General features: G+C 36.3%; 1 protein-coding gene across 3 annotated transcripts in view; it reads left to right on the top strand.

Annotated features, from left to right (window-relative positions):
• Positions 1-23281, top strand: part of POLA1 (DNA polymerase alpha 1, catalytic subunit) — a 280021-nt gene that overhangs the window by 126605 nt on the left and 130135 nt on the right. For all 3 annotated transcript variants that reach the window (XM_069464422.1, XM_069464423.1, XM_069464421.1), the window contains 3 exons: positions 1089-1263; positions 14381-14559; positions 16277-16408. In XM_069464422.1, coding sequence (XP_069320523.1) covers positions 1089-1263; positions 14381-14559; positions 16277-16408 — 486 coding nt within the window. The remainder of the gene's footprint in view (positions 1-1088; positions 1264-14380; positions 14560-16276; positions 16409-23281) is intronic.

The following is a 23281-nucleotide window of genomic DNA, read 5'->3' as shown; positions in this document are numbered from 1 at the left end:
GACAGCGGTGTGGAAGGTTGCCTTTGCTTTGGGCTGGGTGCTGAGCTGAGAAGGGACTGATTGTAGCAGGAATGAAAGAATAGGCTTCACATTATAATCAGTTCTGCCAAGCAGCTGAGCACTGTGAATAGTTATAATTTACTAGTCTGAATATTAAATTCTGTTGTTTCAGACGAGAGAAAGAGTGGAGTGAGTTGTTGGATGTTGATCCAGTAGAGTGATGACTTTTTTGATTCACAGATGACGGTGACATCACCCACAGGGCTGTATGTGGGCAATTATATAGAATTTCACAACTTTTATTTTTATGGAGTAAAAGAGGAAGCCCTTGAAAAGAAGCTCTCTGACCTACCTTCCTTTCCTTGAGGAGGAGCCGGATAAATGGCGCAAAATGACATGCTCTTCATTCCAGTCGCCAGATGTTTGGCTTTAGAGCCCTGCCACTCTACCAGGACACTGCATTATTTTTACTCCTACCTATTATCTTTTGCATATAAATTATTTCTCTATGGTTTCATTCTCCCATCTTTTCTCCTTGTTCATTTGCTTCTCAATGATTTGATACATATAGCTTTCATAGAAAATATTACCCCCAGAGTCTTTAAGATGATACTGAGACTAGAATTCTTGCCTGAAGTGATCATATTAACATAATAAAAAGACCATACATAGTTTTTTAAATATCACTCCTTAAAAAACCTTTCTGACTAGATTGTTACCGTGTCTTCTCTTTGTGTTTTTTTGATATGACGGTGAAATTATTTAATCTAGTCAGTGCTATCTTGTTGGTTTCATGTTTTGACAAAAAAAATAGAATACAACACATGCCGGGTTTACATTCTTGGATGGTGGACGAGATTGAGATCAAAAAGTTCTTGAGATCTCAAGATGAAAACTTTATCCTCAGTCTTCCTGCTCAAAATGTGCAACAATAGGTCAAAAAGACTTCTTGGTGTTTGGAAGTGACTACATGAGATTTAAACTGTTGTCCCCCTGTTTGACCAAGCAAGTGTATATGTCATTGAGCTCCTCACAACTTTACCTCTGTCTTATTTTTACATGTGTCTTTTTACCATGTCTTCTTTCAGGATGGGTCAAACCTCAGTGCAAATCAGAGGGCCTATGCACCTGAGCAGCTGAAGAAACAGGACAGTTTAACCATTGACACTCAGTACTACCTGGCCCAGCAGATCCACCCAGTCGTGGCTCGGATCTGTGACCCGATAGAAGGAATTGATTCTGTCCTTATTGCAACGTGGTTAGGTAAGTGTCCCAAACTCACATAGACCCTCACATGGTAACAGCGGTATGCGCTGTCCTCCCTTGACTCTTGGGATCCCTGTTTATGGGCACAGTATTGTGTCTGGCACTTCTTTGTTTATAGTTAGGCATTTATTTTTGTATTTGTTTAGTTACTGTCTGTCTTCCCTCATAGACTATGAGCTCCATATACTTGCTACCTCTGTAAACATGCCTGCTCTACAGTTGACACTCACTGAATGCTGAGGGAAGAGAAGGAAGGCAAAAGAAAGAGTGAGGGGAAGATTTTAGGCACCATTATAGTCACTGAGCTTACATTGTTGTAGCTTTAATTGGTGAACTTCCATTAATAAGGAGATTGATGGTACCTTGCGTATTGCTTCATGTTGTCTCTGTCTCTAGAGGTATTTTCATGTAAAATGAAAAAACACCTTTTCAACATAAAAATTTTAATCTTTAATATTCGATTCCCTGTGAGTATCCTACTCTTTAACTTAAATTTTTCTAAAACTGGACTTGCTGTTATCCTCTAGGAATTAACATAGTTCTATGTTCTCATCATCCCAGGAGATGCCAGGTAATTCTGAGACCTCAGTATTGCTTTGACTTTTGCTGCTTCACTGGATTTGTCCCCATTGCTATGTCATCGTTATCATTTGCTTAGAAATGTATTACGTAGTCAGTACATAAAAGAGTTACATTGCTTTTAAGGTCTCTGCTCTCTATTCTATGGTAAGCAAAGATGAATGCTTTTAGAATACTGCCTAATAAAGTCCTGAAATGGCTCTTCATTGTCTATAAGTCAAGTCTAGATGCCACTGGTATCTCACAGACTCTGACTTTGGCAATTACAGATTAACTTTCTAGCTCTAACCTGTATTTCTAACCTTATTTCTTATTTGATCCACTCAATGTCTCCTAAATATGACATTGATCATTCTGTTTCTGCCTCATGGAAAATTTTCCCCTCCTTTCACTAAAATGTCTGGCTTTAGCCATGGGCTTTGACATCATAGGGATGTGGGTTTGAATTCTGGTTCTTTTGTTCACAACCCTTTGAACTTTGGTCTACACCTTTGTTCCTTGAGTCACAGAATAGAGTTGCTCTGAGGGAGAAATAAGATGATGTGTGTGAGATGCTCAGCACAGGGCCTGAGGCAGAGGGAGTGCTCAGTGAATGGTGTTAGTAGCCACCTCCCACCCTCCTTTTAGGCTTCAATAGAAATATGTCCATACTCTCTAGTCCATAGGAATTGCACATAGTTAGTGCTCAATATGAACTTGTGGAATGAGATTGGATTTTCCACGGATCAATTATCAAGTCGCATATTTTCCATCCTGCCCCGTTGAGTATGTTTTTGTGTTCCTCCCTGCCACCCCCCATCACCGCCACCCCATCAGTGTCTACTCTGGAAGTGGAAACTCGTTTTTGACATTTGCCTAAGCAAAACATAATTAGGAAGATAAAATTCTGCTACAAAAATAATCATATAATGTATTCTCCAAGTTGAGTTGTGTTTGATGATGTTTATAAATCCTCAGCTGGGAGGAGGGGACTATACACGCAAGATATTTTTTAGCTTCATTTTTTTCTCTCCTGTAACATTGAGTGCTTACTCCGTTGGATACTGTGATAAGTACTTTTCATATGTTATCTCATTCAGTTCTTGCAACAACTTCACAAGGGTATGTTGTATTAGCTCCATTTTAGAAAGAAAGAAGCCACGGCTTAGAGAGGGTAAGAAACTTGATATTGTCACATAGCTAGTAAGTGTCCAGCTGTGGTTAGATTTTAATCCAGCTCTGTGATTCCAAAGGTTGTGCTCCTAACCACTGTGCTAAACTTTATTGCCTCTTCTTATCTCTGAGAGGCTTCAAAAAATGTTTTCAACCAGGAGTGGGATGGTATGGATGTGCAAGCACAGGGGGCTTCATCTTCTTGTTCCCTTTATTCCCCTCCCCACTGTGTACCCCATGACCCCCACTGAAAACCTCTGAAAAAAACCATTTTTTTTAAAGAGCAGATGTCTCGGTTTCTCTATTTGTGTTGTCAAGAACCTGGTTTAAAGGCAAACTCTTGCCCTTGCCTTCTTTGATTTTGAATTTTCCAGTGGCCCAGCACTGAGAGGGGGTAGATGGAACAAGCTCTGTCTCGTGAGTGACATTTAAGAGAAAGAAGTGCAGAGCCTTGTATTTCAACAAAAAAGCTGGACGATAAAGGGTGATGGATCCTGCCTGGGTAGATAGGCTTGATGCCCGCCCAGATAGGTCAAGACCAGTCATACTGACAGGGGATTAGACTGATTTTGTTGGTTTCAGAAGTAAGGCAATTTTTGTTTATAAATTGAACAGTGGGCAGATTTTGACTTGCTTAAAGATATTTTATCATAACTGCAGCTGCCTTATGGTCATAGGCTGCCTTATAAATTCAGTTTTCATAAATTATTTTCAAAGCCATTAGGAAACAAGTGGGTCCCATCTTTAGAGGTTTCGTGTTCTCATTACTGACTGATCTCAGTCTATAGAGAGAACCCTCCAGACTTGCACATGGTCCCACCATGTACCCCTCTCTTTTACCCCATAACCTGAAAACTCTGGGCACAGCCATGGCTGTACAGACACTATTCTGAGCAGCCCCTTCTTGGTGCCATGTAGCCAGTTCAAGCTGATAAAAGGGCACATATGCTCGGCCTTGGAGGAGCTGCTGCTGCTCCCCATTTTTAAGCTGCTTTTTCTTATTTTTCTCTTCTGCCACTTGACAGTTTTCATACTGAGGATGTGTGAAGTTGTCATCATTATGTAGTTCCCCACCTCCCCAACTTGTCCCTTTCTCCTGCCCTACCCACTGCCAGCACCAGCAGTATATACATATCCATCTACATTAGGAACAAATCTTTTAGTCCTTTATCTCTGCCCCTTTCCACATAGGAGGTTCAGCGTTAATAAAATATAGGCTCGGAAGTGCCTGTCACCTTGAAGATCCGTAGAAAGCATTGAAGCTCTCCAGGCAGATCTCTGCAGGCATCTGCTTCTTACCCTATTCAGGAGCTCTTTTTTTTTTTTTTTATCTGCACCCTTTATTCTTCCACCCCACATGAAAAATTAGGGTGGCTATTGGCTAGGGGCTTCAAGGTCCCTGTTATGGGTTTTCCTCCAGCCTGTGGTTCTAGAGAGGAGAAGGGAGGAGATGGGAAAGTGGTGGCAAAGTAAGGGGAGTGGTTAGAGGTCACATGGTTTCTAAGAGGTGCAAGCTGTAGGCATAAAATTATTATAATTTGTTTTTAAAATTCTAAATCTGTTTTCTTTATATATAAAAAACTACATTTAGTGAACTGACACTGTTAAACAAGTTGAAGTATACGAATGTATACATAAAATACAAGCCCTCCAACTGCCTAATCACAGACATAAAATAATTCTCTTGCTTTTAATGTATGTAGTTTTTATCGTTGATTAATGAAATGTATCACGGTGTTGAAACTTTAGTGAAGTTTCATACTTTGTCCTTTTACTTAGTACAAAGAAATCAGGAATAATAGCATAATTTCATTTAGGAAAATTACTAAGTTCATGATTTTTTAATTTTAAGACTCTTTTGTGGACAGCAACTGTATTTTTCAACTACCTTTTTCTTTTTTATTGCCTTTATACTATCCTGGAAATGAAAAGGCAAGCATCAAGTGTTGGTTTTATCCTGTGGCTTCACTTTGGAAATTCTCTATTTCTCCCCACCAAGATACCTCCTGAAGTCTGTTTGGTGGCATGTTGCATGGCCAGGTGTTCCATATGAGAAGGCCATTTTAGTAAAAAGGAGAGAGGATAGTCTATTAAATGAATGAATGAATAAGTCTGTTGAATTGAAAGAGAATAATTTGTTCTCTCTAATAACTAATGGTCCTCATTATCCCACAGTAAAATGTGTATCATTTTTCTGAAACCCATGCAAGATTATTGCTATTGGGCTTAAATAAAGCAAAATTTTACTCTTTTCCATCTCTGAATAGGAAAACATATAGTATTACTCTTCTTATACAATAGCCCTATGGGAAACATGGCCACTAAAACTTGGAACTCTTAGCTTTTATTCTCCAGACTATAGGTTTTTTTTCTTGCTTGTTCTAATGAAAGCTCTCTATATTCTGTGGATGAAATATTCACAGTATGCCCAAACATCCCAGCAGTCTTCTGTACCTAGCAACTAGGCCAGTGATGAGACTAAACTTCTATTCTTAAATTTCATCTCATAAATTTATATTTTATGCATAGCATTATTTAGAATTATATATTTCTTTCCTCCAATGAGCAAGGATTTGTACAGTAGCTATAAAGTACCTTTCTTCTTGGTCAGTAATGAAATTTTAGGTATTTGACTATCAACAGTTTTCTCATTGGTCCTGAGAAATTATTTAGGCATGAGAATTTAGAATTTAACCTCTGAAAATCGTGATTAAGATAAGACAGAACACACTTAATCCAGTGTGTTCCTGAGTTAAATTGGAAAATAAAAATTCCCTTTTAAAAAAGCGACCCATGCCACTCATGTTACAAAAGGTGGTTTTTGTCAATAGGGTTCAGTAATATGTTCTAAAAATAAATGCAACAGTGGGTCAAGCAGTGTTTGGGGGCACTTTTGACAGGTCTGGAGAGATGTACCTACAAGAAAGGTGATGGAAGGGAGAAAGTAAAGTACAGGTAGTTGGGAGTAGAATGATGCCACCAGCAGGTGCCTTAGATATTACCTTGTCAATAAAAAAATTGCCTTTTATATGATTAAGCTCTTATAAGAATGTAAAGACATGATCCTTTCCAAACCTTAAATATTTTCTGTAACATAGTTAATAGTAAAACAACATCATATCACAATGCACGGTAGGATGTTAAGGGAATCTTATCAACTGATAAGAACTGCCTCTTATAGGATGGAGCTCCATTCCAAGCGCATCCTCCAGTGGCTCATGCTCCCAGTCTAGTCTGCTTCTGTATTCAGTGAACAAATTAATGCTGGAGATCTGCTGTGCCTGGCATCCTAAGAGGCACTCTGAAGGGTACAAAGTTGAGTCAGCTATGGATCCTTTACTCAAATTACAGCCCAGTTGTTTAGTTGATTTCACTGTTGTGGAGAAGTCTAGTTGACAGCACAGTGTATGTCCCCAATAAAGTAAAATAAAGGATTATCAGAGTTCAGGGGAGGCAGAAACTACTCCTAGCTGGGGCCATCAGGGAAGAGTTTATAAAGGTAGAGGCATTTTGAGGCATTGTGGGAATGGGCTGTGAAGAGGCCAGTGTATGGAGTCGGGAGTGGTTGCCTGCCCCCACTGTTCACCATTTCTTCTGCCTGTGATGAACTGCAGGGGCCGGGATCTCCACAGGGGTAACCCATGCTATCTCAGCTACTATCTCAGCCACTCCTGCAGCACTTTGGGGAATTTACAGAGAGCCTCTTTAAGGGTATCAGTTGAACAGCTTTGCCTCTGAGTCCCTACAAGGTGAGCACATGATGGTTTGCTTCTGTGTCACTGGCCCACAACAGAGGGCCAGCAGTGGTGCTGCTCACCTAATGTAAGCAGTGAGACCTCTGAGAACTTTGAACTAAACCAGAACATGTTTAGAATAATGACTTTGGAGCTTTTATATAAGTTATGTAATAACTCTGGCTTTGTAACACTTGGAATTTCCAAAGGAAAATGACGATTTCTCAAATTATTTAAACTAGATCAACTTTTAAAAAGATAACATCATTTTAATTAAACATACCAAAATGACACTTACCAAGATTGTGTATTCTGGACATGGTAGTTCATGTCTGTAGTCCCAGCTACTCGAGAGGCTGAAGCAAGAGGATCACTTGAGGCCAGGAATTCAAGACCAGCCTGAGCGAGAGCAAGACCCCATCTCTACGAAAAACAGAAAAATTAGCCAGGTGTGGTGGCATATGCTTGTAGTCCCAGCTACTTGGGAGACTGAAGCAGGAGGATCGCTTGAGCCCAGGAGTTTGAGGTTGCAGTGAGCTATGATAATGCCACTGCACTCTAGCCTGGGTGACAGAGAGAGACCCTGCCTAAAAAAAGAAAAATAGTAATACTGTTATTTTACTATTAAAAATAAGACAGTTTTTACAAGATCAGAAGGAAAATGATGGTTAAGCAATTACTAACTCACTTTTTAAAAAACTGATTGGGGACCTCAAGCCTTGCTTTTCTCCCACATCTACCAACATAGCTGGAAGAGAAGAGGGCTTTATTGTAAGAGAAGCAATCTTTGGTCTGTTATTTTATTTGTGTTATTTTATTTTCCACTTTTTGTAGCATATAGTTACCATCTTTTCTCAGATTTAAAAATAGTAAAGAAGACCCTTCTCAAGTTTTTTCTTTCACAGAGGTGCACACCTCATTAACTTAAAATTCATATTCATGGCTGTCATCAAGGGCATTAAAAACAATTGAGTGAGGTCATGAGAATGCTGCCCATCAGGATTTTTTTTTACTTTTAGGATTTTGCAGTTACCTTCTGAAGGATAATAAAAATCTTGGATGTTCATGTAACCCGAAGATTTGGCTATTATTTCTTTTAAAATACTCACATTTTCCATTTATATTATGGACCGGCTTATTGTTGATGTGAAAGGCAGTTTCAGTTGTCTGCCACTTGTACAGTCAATTGTTTATCTTTAAATTGGATCTATGGTATTTGAAAAACTTTTTATTATGGAAAAATTTAAATGTATACAGTAGTAGGATTGTAAGGCAAACCCCCATGTACTGATTGCTCACCTTTAGCATTCAGCAACTATGGCCAATCTTACCCCTCTTTCCCACCTCCCCTTATTATTTTTAAGTGAATCCTAGATATTATATCATTTTTTTCTGTTAATATTTCATTTTGCATTTCCAAAAGACAAAGATTCCTCCTTTAAACATAATTACAATGTTGTCATCACATCACAGCAAAAAACCCCACAATTCCTTCATTTCATCAAATATCCAGTAAGTGTTCTTATTTCCCTGATTGTACTATGAATGCACTGTTTTTAAAAAAGCTCCTTGTTTGAATTGGAATCCAGTCAGGGTACATATAATAGTTAATTTCCTTTGTCTTTTTTCTTTTTTGATCCTCCCAATTTGTCTGTTAAAGAAGCTGGGTTTTCTGGCCTATAGAATTTCCCTCATTCTAGAGTTTGCTGATTGCATCCTAGTAATATCCTTTAACATGTTCCTCTGTCCCCTGCAGTTCCTGTAAATTGTTAGTTAGATCTAAAGACTTGATCATATTCAGGTTCAATTTATTTTATTTTATGTTTTGCTAATACTACTTCCTAGGTGATGGTGCGTACATCTATGAGGAGGTTCATAATGTCCAGTTGGGATTGAAGGCATTTTGAAACAAACTCATAAGTCTGTCTTAAGAAATACTTAGTACTTACTTTTTTCACCTTTTTAAGTAAATTTTTTGTGGTTATGACATGCATACAGAAAAGGGCACAAAATCTAACTGAACAGCTTGATGTGTTTTCACAAGGTAAACACAAACCAGTATAGTCAGCCCGGAGCTGAAGAAACAGTATTATTACTACATTCCCAGAAGCATGTCTCCTAGAAATGATCCTCCACATCACTCCCACCAGAAAATTATACTCATGGCTTCTAATATCATATATATATTTTTGGACATTGCATGAATTGTGTCTTTATTTTTTGTGTCTGGCAACTTTCACTCAATATCATGTGTGTGAGATTTGTCTATGTAGTTGTACTTAATTTCTGTACAATATTTCATTGTATGAGTATGCCATACTGTATGACTGTCTAACATAGGTACACCTATGGGTCGTTTCCACATTTTGGCTATTATGAATAGTGCCACTTTGAGAATTCTTCTACATGTGCTCTGTTGAACATAAGCATGTATTTCTGTTGGGTATGTACTTAGGAATAGAATTGCTAGGCCATAGGGGGACATGTATGCTCAACTTTACTAAATATTGCCAATTTTCCAAAGTGGTTCTACACATTTATACCCCCTACTAGCAGTGTATGAGTGTTCCACATTCTTACCAACGCTTGGTATTTTCTATCTTCCTCATTTTATGTGGTGGTATAATGTGATTTTAATTTGCATTTCTTTGATGACTAATAAAGTCAAACACCTTTTCACATGCTGCTTGGCCACTCCTTTTATAAGGTGCCTGTCCAAGTCTTTTTCTACTTTGCTATTGGCTTGTCTTTTTCTTACAGATTTTTAGGCATTTATTACATATTCTAAATATGAGTCTTTTGGAAATATATATTACAGGTTGAATGTCCCTTATCCGATTGCTTAGGACCAGAAGTTTTTCAGAATTTTTCAGATTTTGTAATATTTACATATAGATAATTAGATATCTTGGGAATAGGACCCAAGTCTAATAAACACAAAAGCCAATTTGTTTTATATATACTTATACACATAGCCTGAAGGTAATTTTATGCAATATTTTTAATCTTGTGTCTGAAACAAAGTTTTGACTGCGATGCATCACACGAGGTCAGGTGTGGAATTTTCCACTCGTGGCAGTATGTGGACACTCAAAAAGTTTCAAATTTTGGAGTGTTTGATTTTCAGATTAGGGATGTTCAAGCTGTATAAACATCCATTTGGCAACCTTTCTTTTCAAGTATAATTTATATAATTTACCATGAAATGCTGAAATCTTGAGTATCATACAATCAGTTTATCAAGACACAGAACATTTTTATCACCCCAGAACATTCCTTTGTGCCCCTTCCCAATCAACACCCCCCTCACAAAAGCAACGCTCATCTGATTTCTCTCACCATTCATTAGTTTTACCTATTCTGGAATTCCACATAAATGGTTTCCTATAGTATATACTTTTTGTGTGCAACTTCTTTCACTTAGCATAATATTTTTGAGATTATCTCATTGCATCTATTAGTATTCATTCTTTTTCATTGCTAAGTAGTATTCCATGGTAGATTATACTAGTTTATCCATTCTTCTGTTGATGGACATCTGGATTGTTTCCATTTTTTGGCTATCATGAATAAAGCTGCTATGAGCATTCTTGTAGATATAGCATTCACCCTTTAAAAATTCATTAAATATTTTTTCTTTAATCATACTAAATTTTCAGTTTGTATATTGTCCTGTAAGAAATCCAGACATATGAAAGCCAGGAGTTGTGCAAAAGATAAATAACTTACTTCCTAAAAGAAATTTTTACAAAAAAATTTCACACAATAGGATTCCATTAATTAGCTTCCCTAGTAACGTCAAATGATTCATATTATAAACAACTGCTTGGGAATACCAGTTAATCCCTTTACTCATTAGAGTTTCATTTATGTGGATTTTCCCTTTTCCCTGCTTGCATGAACATATATAATTGGCTTTACTGTAGTTATTTACAGTTGCCCTGATAGAAACCTTGTCTTTGGAGGAAGAAATGTTTGATTAAATGCATCAGCCTCTCAAATAACTGTATGCTTTATGAACAGTTCAAATACTCATTGGGAATGGGGGCAAGTGACCATTCTAAATACAAATATAACTTACAATGGTTAGAGAGTGTGATGGTGGAAGAAATAATTTTGTGTGAAATGTCACATTGGGAGTGTGTATGATAAGACTGTGGTGATCTTAAGTAAAAACAGTACTGCTAAATTCATCCACCCCAATGCCTGTGATGTTACTTTCTATAAATACTTCTTGAAACATGAGAGTTTTGATCCTGTTGCCAAAATAATGTGAGATCCTAGAAATTTTCTAATTATAAATGACAGTATTTAAATTTCATTCCACTGCCTCTTCTGTCTCCCCCACCCCAGCACAAGTGACTCGATCACTACAAGTCACAGGACTGAATTGAAACATACATCATCTCTGCTTATTGTTGGGGAAGCCATGGCTGCTGTTCCCCCAGATAACTGGTTTTGCAATACCCAAGCAGGCTGCTCCTTCCTTTATTCTGTGCCCGACCAGATAATTCCAATCACCTGTCAAAAGCTAGCCTAGTAGAAATGCAAGTTTCTTTTCTCAAATGGGGCATAAAGTTTGTTTCTTTAAGTCAGTTGTTCAGAGAAAGCTCTCTGTAGAAGAGGTAAGTAAGGAATTTGGAATTCGGCTTTGCTGCATCCTTTCCTCAAAGACTAGAATGGTTACTCACTGTACAGTGAGCAGTTTAATATTAATTACATGATGTATATGCATGTAGGGAAAATGTGATAATAAAGATTTTTCTTTAATGTCATTTCTGACAGAAGTGTTGAATTTTGGAGCGACAATAATTACAAATGGAGTTATATGTAGCAGCTCTATTTTGCAAATTTTAAAACTCAAATTCTCTACCTCTAGGTGGCAGCACCAGATACTTGTTTCCTGACTCACTTCAGCCTTACTGAGTTATGGTATAAGCAGTAAAACTTTTAAGTCTATCGAAACTTCGAAATAAGCTGCTATTACCAATTTTGTGAGGATTTGGAAAAATTGAAAGTATGTTTAATAGTTTGGGGCATGTTTAAACCTGGATTTTCGCCTTTTCAAAAAAGATATCAGCAACAGTGGTCCTTATTTTTTTAAACATGGCATTATGTGTTTTCTTAAAACACTTTAATTTAGCCTTCTGTGACTTGCCCATTGAACTCATAAATTGCTCTCCCAAGAAAATCAGTTCTTTAGGTGATTTTTTTTTTATTCAGGTAACTTGTACAAGGATCATTGTATACTTAATATTTTAAGGTCATTATAGTGTCTTCTCCCTTTATATTTTTAAAATTTAGCATTGAACTATTACCAAGAAAATACTGAGATTGAAGCCCCTTCCCCTGGAAAAAATTCAGTTTGGGAATAAATCTGAAGTAATTAGCTGGGCCAGTTGGCTTTGTTACTGCCATGGGAAGATAAGAGTTGGTGGTGGAAATGGACATTTAGAGTATATATTTCATAAGGCCTGATATTTTTTCACAGGTTTCGGCCAGTTGGGGATTTCTCTATGAGTAGCAAGATAGTCCATGTGAACTTTTGGCTTACTCAGGAGGCAGGCTGCCCTGGGCCAGTGCATGCAGTTTCATGCACTCCAGTTCTCCAAGTGAGTCATGGCTGGTGGGGTGGGGTAGAGAGCAGCCCCGCTTCGTTCCTTTTTACAGCCCAGCCAATTTTGTATATATGCAAACCAGCATTGTTTTGTTCCTTGATTTTTGGATTGAGAAAGAAGCTTGAGAAAAATCTTGCTTATTTTTCCTTACTTTTTGATTAGTGTTGGTCTGGGAAAGTTAATAATCATATGGTCAGAGAAAAGGTGAAGATGCTTTCTCATAATTGCAAATAAAGCAAGACATTATGTGAATACAGTTGGATTCACAACTGAGTTTAATGAATTAGCAACAGTACCCTTCACTACAGAGAAGAAATGGACTCATTCACGGGCATGGTCTCTCTCACTCACTTCCTTAGCCCTTCCTTATCTTTATATGTGAGGGTATATATTCCCACAGAATTTACTAATTTCCTCTTTCTCTTAGGGGTTGGGTAACTTGTGAAAGAAAAATGTATAATGAGTCTTGGAGCCAAGTCACCTATGTTACATTAATTTATATCACTAATGAAGAACAGTTTTTAAAATTGTTCTGAATGTGTCTTTGTTTTTATTATATACCGTAACTTTAGGAAATACTTTAATTCCTACAAAGAGTAGCTATTAACTTCATATGCAGCATGAGCATATTCTCATATTTTTCTAAATGTATAATCTTGAGTGAACATAGTCTGGCTTAAATGATGTTCATTCACTGTTTTATTTTTTCATTCCAATGACATTTATTGAATGCTTATCACACAGTGGGCGCCACTGAATTCAGTTTGCCCTATATTATCCAACTTAAACTTCATAGGTGTCATGATCAGTGATGCCACCTCCATTTTGCAGGTTAGAAAACTGAGACTATTTAATTCTTATTCTTTGTTTGGCACCTTTCCACCCTGCAACAGTCTGCCTCAAGTATTTTATAATTGCTAGATGTCACTTGACAACTGACCAAATAAGATTTGGGATTTTGTCACTGAATTCTAAATGCATCTATCAGACTATGTACCTATACGGCTGTTGATAGATTAAAAACAACTTTTAGATATTTTTGGTATTTGTGAACTTTTTGCTCAGTGACTGTTTTATATTACTTATTTACCTTTGTACTAAAATATCACTTTCCTTAGATTTCCAAAGGCTTAGACTTTTAGGGATCACTAAGGGATGCTTTTAAGAAAATATTGTAAGATACAGTGCAGAGTAATTATCCCTAAGTATAAATTCAAATAGTAAATTTTGACAGATATGTTTTGACCAAGGGTAAATTAAATTGGTTGGCCTAAAGATGTTTCTTTCCTTTAAATAGTTTGTGGAAACAAAATAGCATAATCTATGCATCAATTGATTTCCTGTGTTGTTTCGATTGAAATATGGAAGGTATGTTTGGTTTCAGGATTGTTGGGGATGTTTTGGCCTGTAGAATCTATAGATCCATTGTTTTTGTGCGTATTTTAAATTTCTGAATTTTGAACACCAAAAAAAACCATGTTGTGTTTTTGTCTCAAATGCTGCTGCTGAATTTTAACCACTGAATTAGATTGCAACCTACATGCTGTTAACTACTGAGCCAAGATGAAATCGACCACTGCATTGAAATCAGGGTTAGCAGTTGTATCTGCACTTGAAGGAGTTGTAATGGCAGTGAGCCTGTTTTCTTTAATGGGATTTTTATTCTCTGATTGTATTCTCAGTTTTAATGGTGATGCTTTGATTATAAGAGCATTTCTTAACAATACACATTTTTTGAGGTTTTTTACTGTAATTTTAAGAAAATAATAAAAAACATCCTATAGAAGTAGTTGCTTCCAAGCCCAAATGTCCAGTGGCATAATTCTGTGTTGCATTGTTGCAGTTTTTATTTATAAAGTAATATCTTTTTAAAAGCAAAATTATTTGTACCTGTGATCTTGAGTTCAAATGGTTGTGTATGTGTGTGCATGAATTTAAAATCTTTGTGTGTGTGTGTGTCTCAGTTTTCTTCTTTGTGGTGTTTCTTGGAAAAATACTTTGCTAAATTTGCTTTTTCTTTTACATTAATAGGACTGGACCCTGCCCAATTTAGAGTTCATCATTATCATAAAGATGAAGAGAATGATGCTCCACTTGGTGGCCCTGCACAGCTCACAGATGAAGAGAAATACAAGGACTGTGAAAGATTCAAATGTCCATGCCCTGCATGTGGAACTGAGAATATTTATGATAATGTTTTTGATGGTTTGGTTAGTTGTTTCTTTTTGTTTCCTTCTTTCATTTTATGAGTGAATTAGTATAAAGGCCTTCCTCCCCCACTATAGGGCATATAAAAAAGGGGAAAAATGCACTCACACATTGCTTTCATGTCTTTAAAAAATTTTAGCATCGTATGAATTCTGCCTTCACAGCTTACTTTATTTCTGCTTGAAAAATCTTAAATGTGCTTAAATATTGTTTTTGGCTTCCTACAGTGCTTGACCTTGGTTTTTAAATGGAATCTCTTAAAAATTCTAAATTATCTTAAAATATTTTTATTGTAATTCCTTAATTAGTAACCTGTATTTCCCTACTCCCAACCCCCATTTATTAAGACTTAGAGCAGTATTTTCCTTTATCTTAAATCAAGTTAATGGGAACTGAGTGTTTTGGGAAAGTTTTTGTTTATTTTTACACATCCCACTTTACCTCCTTTTTGACAAAGGTGCTCTTATTATCTTTTCTGCTGTCTTTGCATATCAGACATTTAAAAAGTCACAGAGAGACATTCCTCTCAAGAAGTACTGCCAAAAAATGTATCATTGACCTTGGATCAGAATTTGAAACTTGGCCAATTTACTTGATTCCACTGCAGTGTTATGCATGTACTAGCCATTGGCAAACGAGTAGGCAGCAGAACTGTGTAAAACCTTGAAACTGAAGGAAAAGACATCCTTTATCTAAATTAAAAGTAATTATTTTAAGTTAATTTGGACAAACAGCAGATGTTTTGCATTTTTTTGAATCAAAACAAAGCAGTCTTTGGAAGCAAGTGCGAGGAAGAGGCAGACACAGATCAGCAATACTTGCTAAATCCTTGAGTTTTGCTTCATTACAGCTGTAAATAAGATAGTTAATTGCACGGAGGCTTGACGACTTGCAGATGGGCTAACTGTGGAAGAGCCGATGTCAAGCTCTAAAATCTCTTCCACCTGGAATTGCTTAGCGTGGCGGGTAGGGTTATGTACCAGATTGGAGCAGGAAACCAAGATGTTTAAGTATCAAGAAGGAAAACAAATGCTCCAGAAACCCCAACAGTTTTCCTATATATTATATTTGCTTTGTCTTTGTTTAAAACAAAACAAAACAAAACGTTTTCTCCAGTTACTAATATTAAGTCTTTCAAATTTCTACTTCTTCTGCCTCCCTCCCCCTATACAATTCATTTTGGGGGGGAAAAATTGCAGAAATTTTATATCTGCTAAGCTGTCAATAAGTGATACTGCTTTTGTGGTGCAACACTTTTAATTTTTAGGCTTTATTCTTAAATTGATGAGATGAAAGCAAACTCATGTCAGAAGAGCTCTTGCTTTATCTTCAAGTTTGGAATGAATAAGTGCAAATTTAAAATTTCGATCAATATCTCTAAGAAAGACGTTTATTTTCAGTAATATGACTTCACTGGTATTTACAGAGGGAAAATTATTTTATCCATAGAGTCTGTCATATATTGAATGTAAAGCAATGATTTCAGGGTATTCCCTTTGACTTTGTACTCCATTATGATGATGGCAAAAGAGTGGAAGTTATGTGTGACTAAAGGGGCTTGGGGGAGGAAAGTAGTTGAGAAAAATAGGGTTAAAAACCCACCAATAAAATTAATTAAAAATGTACTACACCAGGACAGCATGTAAGTTTTTAAGCACAAAAACCCTTTTATAACCTTGCAGTAACCTTTTGTGTGTTTGTCTGTCCTGACTTCTGTAGGGAGCTGACATGGAACCCAGCTTGTATCGTTGCAGTAACATCGATTGTAAGGCTTCACCTCTGACCTTTACAGTACAACTGAGCAACAAATTGATCATGGACATTAGACGTTTCATTAAAAAGTACTATGATGTAAGTATCCATGATGAGGTTTTTTTCATACACAACTTATTGAGGTTTGGTACTTTATTTTTATGAAACTATAAAATTTTGAAAAGACTTTGGAGAAAATTCTTGGTGAAATGCTATTAATACAAATATGATACAGTATGTAATTTTGGCATATTAGCATGACAAATGGTTTGATTTTATCTTTGGCATTACATCTCTTTCATTAATGAGCAGTATTTTAAATAATGAAAATTTTGTTTTTAAGAAAAATTGGGAATATAATCAGGAACTGTTTTAGTTTATCGTTACCTGAATAAGACTAAGTTACTCAGATTTTTGGACAGAGGAGGGGAAAAAATCAATATTGCCTATCTTCAGCAAGTAGAGCCATAAAATCATGTGTGGCAATTTTAATAAACTGCCCACTAGCTAATACTTTGTGTTTATGTGGCAATCTAAACTACTCCATAGCCTAGTTTTGTGAAGAAATCAAAATAAACATCTTTTAAATTTAAATGCAGTTTGACTGGCATTTTAAAGAGAATGTCTAATTTTTATAAATATATAGTAAAAATGCCAGAACAGTGAATGATTTGTCTTCATTAGAAAGAAGGCTTTTATTCAAAGTTTTTGTTTTGTTTTTAACATATGAATGAGGTTTTTTCTCATTGAAAATTAAAATAAAATATTTTTTAAAAACCCACGTTTCCCATTTGATTTTTCTTAGTGTTTCATTATGTCATTTGTCATCTGAACAAATTTTCTGTTACTTGAAAGTTCACTGTAACTTCTTTAAAGAAACTACATGGGCAAGACGTTTCTTAAAAAAATAATGCTAAGGTTATATTAGGTAAGGCCCATGAATTTTCTCAATATCATTCTATACTTTCTCCTTATATGTTAGTTAACATATAAGATAGCATTTTCTTCTTTAAAGTTGAATTCATTATGTGAAAAGTAACTATTAGATCATTAGGATGAAGAGTGAAAACACAGAGTTCCAGTAGTATGATTCTGGTGTAGAATAATTTATATTTGTCAAAAAAAGAAAGTAAGTTTTTCTGAAGATTTTTTAAAAATAATAATTATGACTATATTTTGGGAAAATCTGAAACATTTTAATGAATAAGCCTGTGCTGCAGTCAATGAACAGTTGGATCGGAATAAAGGTTATCTGTGGGGTCACATTCTGCAGTAGATGAAACATACAGCACATGAAATGTTAGGCCTTTATTTAGCATGAAGAGCCCAAATCGAAACTATTCAGCTCCTCATTTATAGGCCTCATTGAGCAGAGTATGATTCTTGACTCTTGGGAAGAATTCCGAGTTTTCTCTCTGTGTTTAGTCTATCAAAATCTTCACCATGGAAATGTTAATATTAGAAGAAACTCATCAATTTCCTTCTATAAGAAGGAACAGTCTGTTTTGACTAAGTTGAGAATGCGCAGAAAAATGATCTTCTGTATATTTAGAAATATGCCCTAACTGAAAGATTGATTTCTAACATAATTTTTTGTGTGTGTTGTGGTGGTGTTAGTGGTGGTGGTTATATAAGTATTTTTCAAGCCAAATAACCTACTTTAAGCATCCGGATATTTAATATAAGGTTTCTAGAGCATTTGCTTACTTGTCTTGTCCACCAGCCATCTCACTAACAGCAAGTAACAGTTTTTCTGTAGTTAACTGCCCATTCAATTGACTTTTCTAAGAGATTTCTAATCAGAATAGCCAAATGTCACTCCTGAGGTTGAATATTAATATGACTATCATCAAAATTAAGAAGTTATTTCTCTATTTTCTGATCTTAATCATATGTAATTGAATGGGAAAGAAAAAAATCTATTATTTGTTCTTTTCATGGCCCCATGCTGAAAAATGTTTCAAATATTTCCAAGATCAGAGCTTTTATACAGAAAGCTCATGCACCTCTAGGTTCTATTGCTTTGGTAGACTATCCTGTTTTATCCTAGAGAGAAATGGCATTGAGTTTCTTTTGTTGTGCCTCAAGTGATACTGATGACAGTTCAGTGTGCTATATCATGGTGATGGTAATCCAACTGGAGACTAATACACCAAGTGTACTATAGGCAAGGATATTGGTAGTAAGTATTGAGGTTAAGTGACTGTTCTCTGAAGCTAATTACCAAAACGGTTTTCTCCTATTTTGCAACTTAAAAAATACTACCTGCTAGACGTAAAACTTGCTTGTGGACTAAGGGCAAGAGTCTCAGTTTTTTTTTTTTTTTTAATTATTATTTTAGTCTTAGAATCACTGCAGGGGAAGTCAACCTGCACTGAGAATGGAAGGCATCTCTATAAGGAAGGAACTTTAGGAAGATGAGTAGAATATGGTACTTGATCAAACACTATAACCTGCCGAGGAACATAGTTCTATATCACTAAGAAATCAGGTTGTCAAGAAAAAAGGGACAAAAGTTTGGAATAACAAAGTATACTTCTAAATCACTTTAAATTTAGAAAAGTGTGTCACATATTCTGTTATCTTCTGTCATGAATAGTACTGACTGAATAAATATGTTGTAACATATTTCTAAAAGTTTATGTATCTGGGAATTAATCTATATCACATTACAATGTTTTAATATCGACTTCTTTATAGGAGAGGAGGTGCTTTCCCCCCCATCATATAGCAATGATTGTATCCCTTGAATTCTTATTTCCTAGACCATTTAAATCTTGATATACATAGAAATACAAAAAGCACTGAGCAAGGATATTTTAAGTTATATATTAATTTATTTAGGAGGAAGACAGCTCTGTACTTTATCCCAAGATTTGATGAAATGTTGAAAGACTTTGAGGAAGCACAGAGAACTTAATTCAAAGTTGATTTCATGCCCTAGTCCTTGTTGGTTCCTTTGTACAAAGTTAAAATTGAACTGGTATTTTTTGAAAATCATAAAAAGGCAGCTAAAGACTGTATCGCTAAGCTTTTAGAGATGTTTTTGAAAGACTCAATTTTACAGTGAAAAATTGATACGTGTTCCCCCTCCCCTTAAATTCTGCTCCAGAAGAGCAAATAGACACACACACACAAAAGGGAGAGAAACACTAGCTAATCTAAATTGGGAAATGAAGAGGGCTTTTTTTAAGCATGAAAATTTCATCATCTTGTCAGCTGGCAGAATGCCTGCTGTGTGGATTCACAAAGGCTAAGAATTACACTTTCATGAAATTTTCCTCACTAACTGCCCTGGTTAATTTGAAAGATAACCCACTGTTCTAATTCATTCCTCAATTGGGCGGTGCAGGTTTTATCTTTGATCTGACAAAGCATTTGTGTTAATCGTTTTGGCCCTCCACTAGACACTCTTGGGATTGTGCTTTTACAATAAATGTGTCTGTGATAGCTCTTTAGTCTATTATACTTACAATAGATCCATAGAACTGGTAATTAATTCTCCACTGCTTTGGAAATGGGAAGAATAGGTGTAGCTCTGTCAAGTGCTGCTGGGAAGTTTGTTTAGCTGGTTCATTTTTGAAGTGTTCCCCTCAGCCATCCAAGAAGCAGCCATAGAAGAGTCTGAGATTGAGATGCTAGCCTATTCTGATGACTTGCTGATAAATGGGAAATCTGACCCCTCTTGGTACCTGGGAGGGGGTAGTGGGTCATTTACTTTCATCTCAAGTACTGTTAGTTATAATGTACATTAAACCCTCATTTTAATACTTAAAGAGCCATTAAAGGTGGAGCCTCTGAAAGATGCAATGGTGATAGTCAACTCAAATATATTCCCATATTCTCATTGATGGCTTATGCAGGTTTTACAAAAGTGTTCAAATGGAGCAAACTGTGTTCCTCACTAGCTTTCTAGTGTTTCTAGCTGCTTGTAAAGGAATGTTACTTGCGGTGTTTTACTATGATTTTTAAGCATCAAGATATTGCTGGCCCTAGATGGGGCTGGCCCTCCATCCAAAAGAATTAATAGATAAACAGCTAGTCAATACCATGCATATGATAACCCTTGTGACAGTTGCTAGGGCCAGAAATTGGTGGTTGAATTACTTAAGACAGTTGCTGTAGGTTTTATAATCTCAGAATTTTCCTGAATTAAGCTTTTTAAGGACAGGGGCTGTGCTTTCTTCTGTGTCTCATCTTTGATCTCTGCCACAGCCCCTTGCTCTCAGAAGTGTGTGCATCTTAATGTTTGGTAACCAAAGGAACCAACAAATAAAGGTTATACTTTGCAATTTTTTCCTTAAATTCTTTTTTTGTAATGCTGTCATTGACAGAAGATTTATTAGTGGTATATGAGATTCCCAGGTTAACACAAAATTTCACAATATTTTAAGGTCATGAAAGCACTGACAAATGAAGATCTCTCTTACTCTTCCCTCTATATTTTACATCACTGATTACTGTGGATTTCAATATATGCCTTCCCCCAACTCAGTAGCCTTAATTTGTTTTCTCCCCAAACCAAGTATCAGGCAAAGAGGCATTGACCAGAAATACCATCATGATGCAAAGTAGCACCCTGCCTAAATGTACTTTTATTGTCCTGATAGAAGAGTCTATCTCTAACTACATGATGTGGCAAAGAAAGGATGCCAAGCTTTGTTACTCTCTCATTCCTACTCTCTTCTTATATTTTTCTCTTTTACTTCTTAGTATATCAATTATGGCATAAGCCACATTTTTTATCTCTTTGGAGCCTGCTTTTATGAGGAATTTAAAAGATAACATCCAGTGTATGTTGCCTCATGATGGAAAGATTTTCTTATGCACACATGCACACATGTGTGAGCATCTAGATGAGAAGGGAGCATTCGTCCAATGATGCTGAGCCTTGGTGTGGTGGCTGAGAGTTCCTCTGGAAAGGCCACACATCAGGAAGTAGAGCAGGATGTTTTGTAGTGTGTGAAGAATCCATACTAAGCTGCTTTTTTCAAGCTTTGCAAATTAAAAAAAAAACTTAATTTTGAAATGGATATGCATTCCTCAAAGAAAAAATTAATAACCACTAAGCATAATGTTAAGCCAGAGATTGAATCGTTAAGCCAGAGCTGCCTTGTATCAAAAATGCAATGAGGGCAGAGTGAAATATTGGTTAAAATATCTGTTCCACAAAAATACACTCATTTAGCATAACAGGCAAGCACCATCCATGGTGCCCGTCAGTGCTTGAAGAAGGGTAATTTCATTAGGAATGCACAAAACTAAATTAATAAATCTGATAAATTAGAGATGAAGCAGCCTCCCACTCTATTGCCTCTATGCCCACACCCACGTAAATCACCAACAGGGCATATTGTGCAGGTGGATCTGTGAGTTTTGGTGTTCAGCAACTCTCTACTGTTCTGCAAATATTCAGTGTTCAATAACCCTCAAAATTTCTCATTTCTTACCTGTGGTGATGTGGGCTGATAGTTTTTAGGTTATAGGTTGCAATATGCAGTAGTATCACAGGTATATTAGTTCAAAATAGTTTAAACTCTAAGCACTTTTGGAATTATTGTTTATTTCTGTGCCTTTGCATTTATATTTAGACATTTAAAAAGAATAAATTTGGTTTCTTTTTTGTAAAGACTCTGACAGCATAATTGTAAGTGGTACAAAAAGTATGCAAAGAAGCAATAGATATCCATCCTACCCATTCAGCATCACAGGCGGCCCAATCCATGCTGCCCAACCATGCTTGAAGAAGGGTAATCCATAGAACTCATCCTAAATCTTATTAAAACAAAACAAAAAGAACATACTGAGAATTAGTATTTCTTTTTGCTTCACACCATTTGATTGGCAAGCTAAGTATAAATGAACACCAGGGACACCAATTGCATTTTTTATATTTGGTATTCTTATACCAAGGACCACTGGTGGAGGGTTGTTATGTTTTTATTAGTGAATGGCTGATTTTTCTTAGATATGTAGGTCAAACAAGCTAATTTTGATTCAGGTATAACATTTTACTGCTATGCCATGGTGTGTTCTCACAGAAAAACTAAAGAAACAAGGGATTTGGTGATGGTTGGAGTAGAATCTCGTTGTAAGTAAATTTATTACTGTACAAATCTAAGTGAATAACAGGTGAAATCCAGTCCCCTAAAACATGTCCACTATGTATTCTGTACAATCAGCTTATTGTGGTATAATATTACCTGTTATAAAGGAGTTTTAATAAGCAAATAGGATCAGATACAGCCTTTTACGCTACCTCACTTTTATCCTTTATAGAATAAACAACATTTACCTGTATCTTCTATATTTATCAGAACACCTCTTTATCTTTTATTTCATTTAATCATAACCTTATGGCATGGATCCTGTTTGAGGAAGCTCAGAACTAGAGCATGATCTTGGGGAGCTAACATGGGACTCACATCAAATTTTGAGGTGCCCAAACGGCAGAGAACAGTGTTGTCTATTGAGGACTGACCCCAGAGTCACCAATGCGATCTAGATCTGAGCTTGGGCCATAGTTTCTCCTTTATTTGTATCATTCCCCACATATGGATATCCACCTTCCTAAGAGGTGGAGGCAGTTATAGCCACAGCCCTTGCCTTTCCTTTCCCTGCATTCTAAAAGCTTAGCACTGGACTGTATCAATATCAGACCAGCCAGTGCTAGCCTCACAGTCTCTGGTTTTGTACTCAAACCTCTAGGTCAGAGTCCCTGTCTAGTCTCTTACAACTCTGTACCTTGAGCTAGTTACTGAACTTGTCCAAGCCATAGTTTCCTAGCCTATGAAATGATAGTAAGTAATAGTACCTGCCCCATGTGGTTTTAATGAGGACTGTATGGGGTAATGCACTTAAAGTGCTGGGAAAGTACGTAGAGAGAGCTCATTATTAGTGATCATTGTTCCAGTCTGAGACGTGGTGAATGAACATGGCTCGGCTGTGTTCCTTTGTATGCTCAGAACTGCC

This window comes from Eulemur rufifrons, chromosome 30, assembly GCF_041146395.1.
Source record: "Eulemur rufifrons isolate Redbay chromosome 30, OSU_ERuf_1, whole genome shotgun sequence".
Lineage (NCBI taxonomy): Eukaryota > Metazoa > Chordata > Mammalia > Primates > Lemuridae > Eulemur > Eulemur rufifrons.
This window is presented reverse-complemented; position numbering and strand designations above follow the sequence as displayed.